This window comes from Asterias amurensis, chromosome 1 (assembly GCF_032118995.1).
Source record: "Asterias amurensis chromosome 1, ASM3211899v1".
NCBI lineage: Eukaryota > Metazoa > Echinodermata > Asteroidea > Forcipulatida > Asteriidae > Asterias > Asterias amurensis.
Window position 1 is genome coordinate 17192394 of NC_092648.1, and position 13152 is coordinate 17205545.

The 13152-nt window shown below is 37.6% G+C and overlaps 1 protein-coding gene across 7 annotated transcripts in view; it reads left to right on the top strand.

Annotated features, from left to right (window-relative positions):
- Positions 1 to 13152, top strand: part of LOC139947976 (1-phosphatidylinositol 4,5-bisphosphate phosphodiesterase beta-4-like) — a 146475-nt gene that overhangs the window by 36781 nt on the left and 96542 nt on the right. For all 7 annotated transcript variants that reach the window (XM_071945907.1, XM_071945925.1, XM_071945916.1 and 4 more), the window contains exon 3: positions 1620 to 1700. In XM_071945907.1, the coding sequence (XP_071802008.1) occupies positions 1620 to 1700 (81 nt within the window). The remainder of the gene's footprint in view (positions 1 to 1619; positions 1701 to 13152) is intronic.

Here is a 13152-nt window from a genome sequence, read left to right on the forward strand (position 1 = left end):
TTATCCCCCCCCCCCCAATGGTAAGAGACGCAAAATGCCAAAGGCTACAGCGAGAGAGAGAGAGACAGAGAGAGAGAGAGAGAGAGTTCCTCTACTGTAGCTGTTTATATCAGTCGACATTCCTAGTTATAATGGAGTACTGGAATCCTCATCCCAGGGGTTCGTAAGATTCCTAGTGTAAATCAGTGGATACAAGGATATGAAGGGTGGATGGAGGGGGGGGGATGCGGGGTGAAGGTGAGGGTGTGAATAAGATGTTAACTACTCCGTGGTAGGAAAGCAAGACAGTTCTCTATAGAACAACATCTACCTGGCAAGTAGATATATTACTGGCAAGTGGATACAAGGATATGAAGGGTGGATGGAGAGGGTGGTGGGGGGGGGGGATGCGGGGTGAAGGTGGGGGTGTGATTAAGATGGTATCTACTCCGTGGTAGGAAAGCAAGACAGTTCTCTATAGAACAACATCTACCTGGCAAGTAGATATATCACACATGGCATTATCGCTAACCAAATATTATATAAAGTATCTTCTTTCTGGTTGAGATCAATCTAAATGTATCTTGTCATTTAAGCCTAAATTCTCTTCTGTTTTGAGTTTTTCCCTTAGGTGCTCTGTTCTTATTATAGCTACCGTGTACAGTCAACCCTCGTTGTAAAGAGCACTTTTATAAAGAAGTTCTGCTTAAAAAATAAAGAATTCGTTCTGAAGTCAGGAATCTCATTTCTGCTTTGTGTTTCTTTGTTTGTTTTTGATACCCTCTTATAACAATGTTCCTGTTATAAAGAGGTAAGATACTTAAATCTTTATTATCTTGAATTAAATTACACCCAAGTGAATCCTCTCTCAATTGAACAGTGGATTGGTTGAATGTGGTATTCATTTTATAAAACCATTTCCTGGCGTCTGGTTTCAAACTGCATTTTGTTACTATTCATCGTTCAATTTTTCTGTCTGTCCTTTTTGACTTATTGTACAATGGTCAGTACCACGCATTAAATGCCCTCGTAGAGTATGCCAGAACACAATCTTGTACAATAATATTTGTATCATCCAGTCATGTTGAATGACAATGATCTACATGAATGTTATAAAACAAATAATGAATGGAGAGACTATTTTCATTTGTTGACAGAGATGGAATGTTCCATTCAAATTGGCTTCACCTTGTTGAAATGGACATTCCATATTTCATTCATAAACATTCATATGATTTGTATAACAACTGGTCATTTTTATGAAGTACTTACATGTACACACATGATGTTACTTGGTAGTGTACATTTATGTCTACATTTGTACATGTGTACATGATGTACTGGAATATGTTCAAGACGTCACTAAGACTGTTATCATCGTACGTGTATTGCTCGTATTTTCAAGACTTTTTATATGCGAGATTTTTATTGTATGTTTTACAAGAAAGGCTCCTAGACTTCACTATGAAATGCTTATTTGATTCGAAGGATCTAAGCAAAGCATTGGATCCGTGTAACTCCTTGCTCTATGGTACAGTCTCTTTGGGTATTCTAAATATGCTGCGCATGATATTTTGTATGATTAAGTTAGCCGATTTTCAATTGTGGTTCTCTTTCTTCCATTTCTTTTATCTGTACAGGACTCTGGAAATGTTGAGCCTAATTGTCTCTTCCGAGTGGATGAATATGCTTTCTTCATCATTTGGAAAAGTGAAGGAAGGGTAAGAAACAATAATAGTATGTTATGTTCAGTAGTAAAAAGTGATGATACAACTGTTTTTTTTGTAAAGTTAACATTTACTTATTAATAATATCTAGATTTCAGGACATCTAGATTACAAGACGGCTAGATTTCAAGACATATACATTTCAAGACGCTTCGCGAAGGTGTATCCATAACAAATATATATCATTCCTGTATACTCCTGAAAGATTTGGTCCTCCCAAGCAGTGTTTCAAGAAAAATTTAAAGCATGATACATTGCTCTGTGTATTGCCAAGTTTGTTATTATTTTGAAAAGGGTTTTACATGTAACCGAACCTTTCGAGCCTTTCAAGTACGGACTTTTATCCAACACCACAAACTGTCTTTTTGCCCTCGGCCTCAAACCAACTGCAGAAATACTCAACGACTGTGCTATTATTAACCGTGGAACAAAAAACTGACACAGGACACATCTTTAAGAAATAATTAGATAAAAGTATACATGTGCCGGATAAACCAAGGCTGCGTATCGTCTCGGTTGTCATAAGCAAGCCTCAAATTTCCACAAATTGAGATAATAAAGGTAAAGAGTCAAGACTGAGCACGTGTAACTTTATAAATTTCAAGTGAAGCACATTGATACATAGGGGAAATGCATGTTGTGAGGACGAGACGTGTAACGCAAAACCTCTCGTCCAGGATTGGATTGTACTGGGATACAATACGGGGGGTAATTAGCAGTGTGTGTTTGGCATGGACTCGAACACGGGCTCAGGCTGACTTGAGTTACATCTACTACCGGTTGACGGTGATGAGCTTGAATGAAATTATCATTAATTGAAACACTGACCCCGTCACAATTTGAACAGATTTGCAAGGTTATCACCGAATGCGGGGAAAGGTTTAGTGCATCTGACAGTGTTATATATATATACTTGTATGTAGATGAGCTCAGCCCAGTTTTATATAGCTGCAAAGAACGCTAATCTGAGGAGCATGCACGGTATTGCGCACAGTAGAAACAGGTCACCAGCCCAAAAGTGCTGTGCGTTTGTAAGGCAAGTTATGTGTCATTGGCTCCCTGGTAATTTATGCCTGCATTATCTGTGTAGCAGCTGTGAAGAATACGGCCTTGTTTATAAACCTTAACTTGAGACTAAAGTACTCAATCTAATTCATGCTTAATTCTGACCAAATACCTGGGTGCTAGGCAAAATGGAGCTGTGCCAGATTCTACAAGAATAGACTCTGTGATAGTGACGGTCACGGATGGTTGAAGTTTGATTGTTGGTCCATAAAATTTGAAAGTATACCATGACAGATGGTTATGGAAATTTTAAATGCATCATGCGTTTTAGTAACCACGGATTTCAGTAGTGAAAATCCAATTGCATTGTGCATTATTTAAGTAACTCATTTTTAATCCAAATATTTCCAATCATGGATCTCCTGGTCTTGTTTTGGGGTATTTAGTTCTTTGGTCTTGAATTTCCCGGTCTTGGTTTCTAGGGCTTGGATTTCCAGGTCTTGGTTTCCAGGTTTTGGTTTCCAGGTTTTGGTTTCCAGGTCTTGGTTTCCAGGTCTTGGTTTCCAGGTCTTGGTTTCCTGGTCTTGGTTTCCAGGTCTTGGTTTCCAGGTCTTGGTTTCCAGGTCTTGGTTTCCAGGTCTTTGTTTCCAGGTCTTGGTTTCCAGGTCTTGGTTCCAGGTCTTGGTTTCCAGGTTTTGGTTTCCAGGTCTTGGTTTCCAGGTCTTGGATTTCCAGGTCTTGGTTTCCGGGTCTTGGTTTCCGGATCTTTGTTTCCAGGTCTTGGATTTCCAGGTCTTGGTTTCCAGATCTTGGTTCCCAGAATTTGGATATCCAGGTGTTGGTTATGGTATTGGATCACCAGGTCTTAGTTATGGTCTTGGATCTTCAGGTCTTAGTTTTGGTCTTGGATCTACAGGTCGCTTGGATCTACAAGTCTCTCGAATCTACAGGTCTTGACTTGGTTTCAGTCTCCCTTATCGGTAAAATTAAGCACATCGGTAATATTAAGCATCGGTACAATTGAGCACCAAGCACTGTCAGGACACGTTTAGTCAAATTAAAGCGTGAGAAAAAACATCTTGAGTTGACATGATATGAACATAGAGATGAGGACCACAGAGATGAAGCTTTGGTTATATTATACTTGGACAGGATTAATGTATGGTTGAACATGTCGTATTCTTAGGTTCCTGTGAGCCACACTTTTAAATATTTATCAATTAATTCTAGCCCTAAATCAAGCTCAGCAAGAGCTTAGGAGTTACCTGTAGGTAGTGTACTGCAGGGCAATGTAAAGCCTTCTCAATGTACATCGCTTGTACACGTACATGTACGTGTACACAATACTGTAAACCTACACATACATTGTGTACGTCCATATTGGCAACTTATCCCAACGATGTCGCTGTTAAGCTGCGGGCCACACATGCATCACCACTATGCAATTAGCAAGCACATCTAGATTACAAACTCCCTCATCAAGGGAGCTTCAAATTACGGAAGAGCGACTGTCTAATATTTGGATCCTTAATTCTTTTTTATTAGTGTTTTGATTGTGTGCATGTCGCAGCTTAGTGAGAGAAGAAAAGGGCGGGAAGAATAGAATATGGAGGTTTTGACCCTCACAATAAAAATGATATTTACTTTGTTTGGACTGTGTAGAGGATCATGGACAATAGATTGAGTGTGGTGAATGAAGATAAAGCTGAATAGTCAATATTTGGGTAGATTTGAATTTCTATAGATGTATTGATTGAATTCATATTTTTTATTAATGTACATTTTTGATGGGACATGCACAATGTACATTTGAGTTCATGAACTTTGTTGCAATTTTCTATAAGCAAATACAAGTTTATGTTGCAATATTTGTTGATAAGGAGAGGCAGGTACACTGGTGTGTTTCTGTTATGTCAAATATAGGGGTCGTAACTTTCATGTGATTTGGTTATTTATTTTATAGAGTTATCTACCATGATATACATGATGTTTCTTGGTAATGGTAGTGCACATTTATGTCTGCATATATAATATATGGTTAAGTTCAAGACTAGTTTCATCTTGCGTATATTGCTCAAATTTTGGAGATTGGAGTGTGTGATACATAGATGTAGTGATGTTTCAAACAGAGATGCGATCATAATTACGACCTGCAGTTGAATCTCTCAAATCAAAACCTGAGTAGAATAGAAAGAGACAAATCTAACTCCACAAGTTTGCCCCCAAAATCATTAAAATGTTCCTGTCCTGACCCTTGGACTGACATTCTGTGCGATGTACTCAAGATTGATCAGGAACGATGGCTTTCTGCAAACATAATTTCATTCTCTGCACCTGTTGTAGGTACATTTTCCCTCTTCTTTTACAATCCTGACTATTTGTGAATGCCCGGTTTTGAGGAGTTTTTTTTCTTCGACACCCAATGTTACAATTGATTTGGATTTGTGATGCATAGATTTTGTATGCATGATCACGAACATGAACATCCAAGTGGAAATTGTATTCTTGCATGTATGCGTTTTAAAGTGATACGTTGAGACTCTTTCTTGGACGTCATTCAGAGTGGTCTGATTTTTAAACAAAATAAAAAAATGTGGATAGTTAACAGAATCATCCCTGAAATGTTCCATTATGCATTAGTCCCACTCGGGCCTTGAATTTCATCTTTGAACATGTTGAAAAGAGCAAGACCATTTTCATTTTGCAAAGGGCACTTCCATTGGAAAATCTGAATAATGTCAACGGGAAACTTTTGATGGGCACCAAGGCCAAGACCGAGGGCAATGGAGTCCATTGCCTCTGTGGCCTGCGTGTATTTCTAGGCCTGCACTTCCATGGACAGGCAAGATTCAAATGTCCACAAAAAGAAAAAAATGTTTTCTGTGACCCTGAGTTATCAATCCCTGTGAGGACTAAAATTCTTGAAGGAAAAAGATTATTTAAAGACAGTGGACACTATTGGTAATTGTCGTAGACCAGTCTTCTCTCTCGGTGTATCTCAACATATGCATAAATAACAAACCTGTTAAAATTGGGGCTCAATTGGTCGTCGAAGATGCGAGATAATAATGAAAGAAAAAACACCTTGTTACACGAACACGACGTGTGCTTTCAGATGCTTGATTTCGAGACCTAAAATTCTAAATCCGCAGTCTTGAAATCAAATTCGCAAAAAAATAAAAACAAATTCTTAAAAACTACGCCATTTCAGAGGGAGCCGTTTCTCACAATGTTCTATACTATCAACCTCTCCCCATTACTCATTACCCATTGAGGTTTTATGCTAATAATTATTTTGAGTAATTACCAATAGTGTTCACTGCCTTTAAACATCAATGTGATGTCCAGTCTGAACTAAATAATGAACAATGTGTATCAAGAAGCACATGACCGAGAGTGATCATTCAATCTTCAATCAAGAAATCAAATATATTTTCACATAAAAAACTAAAATAACTAATGCTAAATGGCTCAGTTTGTAGAGCCGGCACATTGATTGGTTCAAATCCTGCTGTGGTAAATTTGTCTTTATTTAACACCAAATCATTTAAAACATACCCGGTCAGTTAGCCATGTTGCTTATTATTTAATATTTAAACAAAAAAAGCCACAAGAACGAAAAAGCAAATTAATTAATATACTTGGGGAAATTTTGTCTAGAGAGAGAGAGAGAGAGAGAGAGAGTGTGAGGACATCACTCAAATATATAATTATCCAAGTTACTGTATTACGATTGACTAAGGTTGGCCTTGTACATTAATATGCTGTAGATAGAACCATCTGCCCTGTCATGTGCATGGGTTAGGATACAAGCCTGTCATTATCATATGGCACTCCAGGGTTGAATTATATAAAACAAATTAATTGAATCGGAGTAGAATTAAGTAGGATTTTAAACTTTACATGGTGGAATATATGATATGTAAAGGTTTGCGGTAACACCATGTAATGACTATCTCGAATGAGTAGAATTGTTTGACAGTCCAATTTCTTTGATGGAGGTTGTGTTCTTGTTTGGGTATTTTGTTACTGAATTTGTACTGTGCAAGAAAGATTTCACATCCGACAGTGTGCACAGTATACATTCTAATTAGTGTTTTTAATTGTGATTAATTAGGCATGGTAGGCTATTAAGTATTTCTGATTGTATGGGTATTTTGTTACCGAATTTGTACAGTTCATAAAGACTTCACATCTCCGGCGGTGTGCACAATATACATTCTAATCAGTAGGCTGTTTTTTAGTTGTGTATACTTGTTGATGACACAGTTCACTGCACCTATATTGTTAACTTGTCATATTAATAAGTGCTTGTGATTGTTATTAGATAATCTCATTTAGTTTTGTGGTTGCATTCTCCCCTATCGCTTTGTGTCCTTTGGAGAAGGCGCTTTATAAATGCGGTTATTATTATACGTTATTCTTTAGGGACATTCTCCTAACCTTTGCAAGCAATCTACAAGCCCTTTCCCCCTGCCACAGTTTGACCAATAGACCTTTATCACGATGCCATCATCTTGGTCATGTTTCCTGTATCCAACAACAGTAATGGATGCTAATATTCATTGTACAAAAAGGAACCAGACTAATTCTCCTTCCAGTCTCGGTTGGTTACACAGATTTGAACGGAGAAAATCAAGATGGCCGCACCATGATAAAGGTCTAGTACCCTTTAGTCTTTTCTACACAGTGTCAATATAAGTATTGTATGTGAGGAAACAATTAATCATTCATCCAGCAATACAATACTGCCAATAAGTATGTATGTCAGGAAACACAACAGTGTACCACTTGTCTACCACTACATTGGCAGTTTTTTTTCAAATGGTTGACCTTTTTTTTTTAAGTACCTGTTTTGTGAAGTACCTTAAAGACACTGGACACTATTGGTAAATGTCAAAGACCATTCGTCTCACTATAGTGTATCTCAACAATATGCATAAAATAACAAACCTGTGAAAATTTGAGCTTAATTGGCCTCGAAGTTGCGAGATAATAATACTTATTTAAAAAAACACCCCTGTCACACGTAGTTGTGTGCGTTTAAATAGTTGATTTCGCGATCTCAAATTCTACATCTGAGGTCTTGAAATCAAATTCGTGGAAAATTACATTTTTCTCGAAAACTATGTCACTTCAGAGGGAGCCGTTTTTCACAATATTTTATACCATCAACCCCTCCCCATTACTTGCACCAAGTAAGGTTTTGTGATGATAATTATTTTTTGAGTAATTACCAATAGTGTCCACTGCCTTTAAACCACCAAAGGTGTTTCAATGTGTGAATGGTAACTGAAAATAGATTGAGTTGGTTAGAAATAATTTTCTTTTTCAATGACTCTTATAAATTTTATTTAAAAAAAAATGGAAGTAAAAGGCAGGTCACTTTTTCCCGTCTATCTGTTAAAAATATAATAAAATTTTAAAAACAGTCTACTCAAATTATCCTGTCCTTTACGTAAGGTGTGAATTGATTTAGATTACATTAAAATAACTTGCTAATGTCTAATATATCTCGCTAATTAGTATTCTATTTCTCTCCATAATTTCAATCAAATAACACACAAAAAAGAAACAATAAAACCTAAAATATATACAGAGAAGGCTATGAAGGTTCAATCAGCCAATTTCTAAAAAAGTCAAAAATGTCACATCTCAGTATAACATCATGTTGAATAATTACTCCCCAACCCATCAAAATCCAACTGCACGGTTTGCTTGACTCTGTTGGACTGAAGACTGCACTTGTAATCTAGATCTATGCTTTACATTCGATAAGGCATACTGTACAGTACACGCATCACCATAATCAGAGTCCTCTAGTTTGGATGTTGAGTTACCATATGGTGTTTGATTTATTCGCGATTTTCTGATTTTGTGAGGAAGGATCCTAGTAAATCAATCACTGAACTTGAGGTTGATTTAGCATCAAAGTTTTTCCTTAGGATTGTTAATTTATATTCAGCAATAAAAAGTGATTGATTTAAAGCACTAGACTTCAGATTTAAGTGTATACTTGGGGTTTGAATTGGAAAAGCGATCATTGGGAATACCCTGATACAAGTTTATCTTTCAAGCCTGCATTAAAGGCAGTGGACACTATTGGTAATCACTCAAAATAATTATCATAATAAAACCTTTCTTGATTATGAGCAATGGGGAGAGGTTGATGGTATAAAACATTGTGAGAAACAGCTCCCTCTGGAGTGATGTATTTTTTGAGAAAGAAGTAATTTTCCACGAATTTGATTTCGAGACCTCAAGTTTAGAATTTGAGGTCTCAAAATCAAGCACACAACTTCTTGTGACAAGGGTGTTTTTTTCTTTCATTATTATCTTGCAAATTCGACGACCGATTGAGCTCAAATTTTCACAGGTTTGTTATTTTATGCATATGTTGAGAATTGAGATACACCAACTGTGAAGACAAGTCTTTGACAATTACCAATAGTGTACACTGTCTTTAAATGAAGAAATAAACACAAATTGAAAAGAAATAACCTTTCAATGTGAAATCTATCCGTTCACCTGAAATCTGAAACCACATGAAAGCTTTTTTAAAATGCAGTTAATTAATTGCTAAAATAGAAACATCATGAGGGCTTGAAACTCAAAATTACATATATGCAGTTATTGAAAACGTCAATTCACAAAAAACTGATTATATTTCATGACTAGAGCATTCTTGAGCGTCCCCGGGTCAAGTTACCAAGACACTGCTACAACAATACATTATTTACTGAAGGTGTAGAGACTGTGGGTTGTTTAGTCCTAGAGTCATGTACCATTTCACTATACAAACAGCACTTCAAGACTAGACCGCTCTTGCTCCTCGCTAAATCCACATAATTATATCAATATTAACCCACATCTCTACATGCAGTACAGCAGCCTCAAAAAATAGAAATAAAGGGAGGTTAAAAACAAACCTCCATCCCACCCTCCATGTCGTCTTGAAACTTAAGACGACGGACGGAATGATTTATGCATCTTATTTTAGCCTTGTGCCCTGACTGCATACATGTATTGTGCTGGCTAAGAGATGTAAGAGCATGCGCACAGGCGGTCAGGCAAGCAGGCAGGCATCGTAACATCATTCAAAGCCAATTGATTTTTTTCCCTGCCCCAATTCCATGTACAGAAAGGTCAGAGATTCTTCTGCTGCCGCAGTCGTTCGGTCGTCGTTGTGGGCCGCTGTGTGAGCGATCACATCTGTATACCTTACTCCCCGTGTGTGATCCCTGATGTCCGCTCGCTAAGGTTCACGGCTTCCCCCCCATGAGATATAAATATAAATCTTGACGATCGGGATGGAAATAAGTCTTGAAGGAAAAATTAATTTCGCTCAAGATGCATGTTCCTTCTGCGGGCCGACATGAGAGATCTAGCATTAAATTGATTTTTTTTCTTCAAAGAAACATCATTAAATTGATCCTTGGACGATGGTGGTGGAGATTTGGTTTGAAGTGCAGTTGAGGTTTACCGGTAATACGCTGTACATAATACAAGGAGCACTTTGGGGTGGGGTGGGGGGGGGGGATTTGAGTCGGGCTCATTAAAAGCATCTCTTCGCCATATTTTACCCCAAAGCAAGATTGCGTGTCAGGAGCTAGGAAAGATAGAGCACTATAAAAGTACATGAAACATTGTATGGATTTTAAAGAGCAACCCACAATCGATAGCGGTTTTCAGTAATGGCGACAAAAGTAAGGGTCTAACTATTAATTTGTGATGAGAATACGTTTATTGTGATTACCAGACTCTTACCAAACTTCCATCTCCTGTATTTGCCTAATTTTCATTTATTCAGGTCAGCATTGCCAAAACCCAGCCCAGCCTGACACAGATTCTATACAATCCAATCCAGTTAAATTAAGTTTAGTCCAATTGTGTGGGTTCAACAGTTTAGGTCTTGAATTAGCATAGTCTTGGCCAAAGACCATACATGTAGACCTGGCCCAAGATTTCAGTGATCGAGAGTTGGTAGCGTGTTGTGAATCATTATAGAGCGCCCTCTTACAGTATGATTTACCCAACGTGACTGGACTCGCGTCTAGGAAAGGCTCGGGATAAGAAAAAGAAAAAGCTAAGACAATTCATCAGGGTTCCCAAAACGTTGGTGAGAGCCAGTCAAGTTGGTTAAATCGTGCTGTAAGAGGGCGTTCTGTAATGATTCACAACGAGCGCAGTACACTATCCACTATCAATCACTGACGTCTTGGGCCAAGCCTAGAATTACCATCTTGACTACCTACATGTATAGTGATCCTCATACATTTAGACTCTAAATGAAATCTTTATCTCGGTAATCGTTTTCTAGATATTGGGGTTAATCAACAGAAAGAGAGAGCGAGAGCATCCAACTCTTGGCCTCATTAAGCAAGAACTAGAATCAAAGAAATTTGATAGTTTGGGACAAGAAGGTGGGCGTGTCACGTGGGCTTTTAAAAAAAGGATGGCTAAGATTTCATAATGATTGAGTTTTTTCTACCTTATTTTAATTGGGTCTTGGTGACTTGCCTTGGACATACATTATCCTGACTAGTTTAGATTAAAGAAAAAGAACAACGATCTAAGATTTTTCCAAACACATGTTTTTAAAGATTTACTATTTAGAACTTTAGCTGGTCAAGTTAGAAACTCCTCTTAAAAGGGAAGGTACTTGTTTGGTAATTACTCAAAACAAATATTAACTTAAAAACTGACTTGGTAACGAGCATTGGAGAGCTGTTGATAGTATTAAACATTGTGTTAAACATTGTGAGAAACGGCTCCCTCTGAAATAGCATAGATTTTGAGAAAGAGGTAATTTCTCACTATCTGAAAGCACACAAATTTGTCCAGCAAGGTTTTTTTTTTCTTCTCATCATTTTCTCGCAACTTCGACGACCAATTTAGCTCAAATTTTCACAGGCTTGATATTTTATGCTTTATGTTGAGACACACCAAGTGAGAAGACTGGTCTTTGACAATTACCAATAGTGTACCTTCCCTTTAAGGAACAATAATGGTCTTGTATGGCTATTTTTTATACCACTTTTTGGTTTAATGAGAATTTACATGAGGAATGAAAGTTATGTCCAGTGCCAGTTTGAAGCTGTGGTACAACTCTACTGTAACTCACACAGCCTGCAAATCCACCATGGCATATTCCCTCTGTGTGTGTTGTTGTTTGTCTGAATATAAAATAAATAAATAAACCTCTGATTGATAAAAAATACAATTTACATTTCTGGAGCGCGCCAGTGTGCGGCCAGAATTGCTAGCAGCCTTATGCTGTAAATTTCATCCGGTGTCCAACGAGCCGGCGGGTCTGTTTCTCGCATCTCGTTTTGTCGTTTGTCGCACAGTGTGTGTAATCATAGAGAAAGGACAGAGAATGATAACCAACTCATGCATAAATAAGCTTCCAAATGTCTTCCTACTAACCCCAGTATGGATTGAGCAATTCACTCCGTTTTCTGTTGTTTTATTATTAAATTCATTCCTCATGGCATGTGATTGGGATTGATGCATTTTACGTTTCAAAAATGTATATATATTTTTTGTCAAAGGCTGTGTGATGATATTGACTGTAGCCTTTAGCTGGAGTAAAATTGGTAATAAAGGAGGGTGGGTTTATCTCTATCTCCATTCTTACCCTTCTTGCTACATATGGTGCGCTTTGGCAGTCGTTGGTCAGTGACTATAAAGGCACTGGACACTAGTGGTAATTACCCCAAATAATTGTTAGTGTAAAAACTAACAAGCAATGGAGAGATATTAATAGTAAAAAAAATTGCGAGAAACAGCTCCCTCTGAAGTAACATAGTTTTTGAGAAAAAGATAATTTATCACTTCAGCTGATCTTTTGATTATTGTACATTGTTGTGCACCAAGAAAGGGCGGGTTTTCTTTCATATTCTCTTGCAACTTTGATGGCCAATTGAGCCCAAATATTCACAGGTTTGTTATTTACTGTATATTGGGTACACTGAATGAAAATACCGGTCTTTGACATTTACCAAACGTGTCCAGTGCCTTTAACCAATGGCCAATGTAACCGAAACAGTTATTGGTTCTGACAGCCAAAATGCAGCCCAAAATGCCTCGCCCTCAACCAAACACTGTTTATTACCTACCCAACCCCTCATTTCCCAACCCCTCGTTTCCCAACCCTTCATTTCCCAACCCCTTTCTCTCGCCCCTTTCTCTGCTGTCCAAACAGAATATCAAGAATTGTTTATGTCAATGTGAAAGGAAAGATGCGAGTCAGTTGCAATGAAATATTTCAGGAGATTTCCCCCCTCGGGGCCACTTTGTGCATCAAGTAAATTGCTTTAGCATGTTTTGTTTTGTTGTAATATTAAAGACAATACTCCACAGTATGCTACATGTAGGTGCATATAAAACAAATTCAGATGCAAAGACACTGGTATAAATGTGGGGGCATTTAATAATT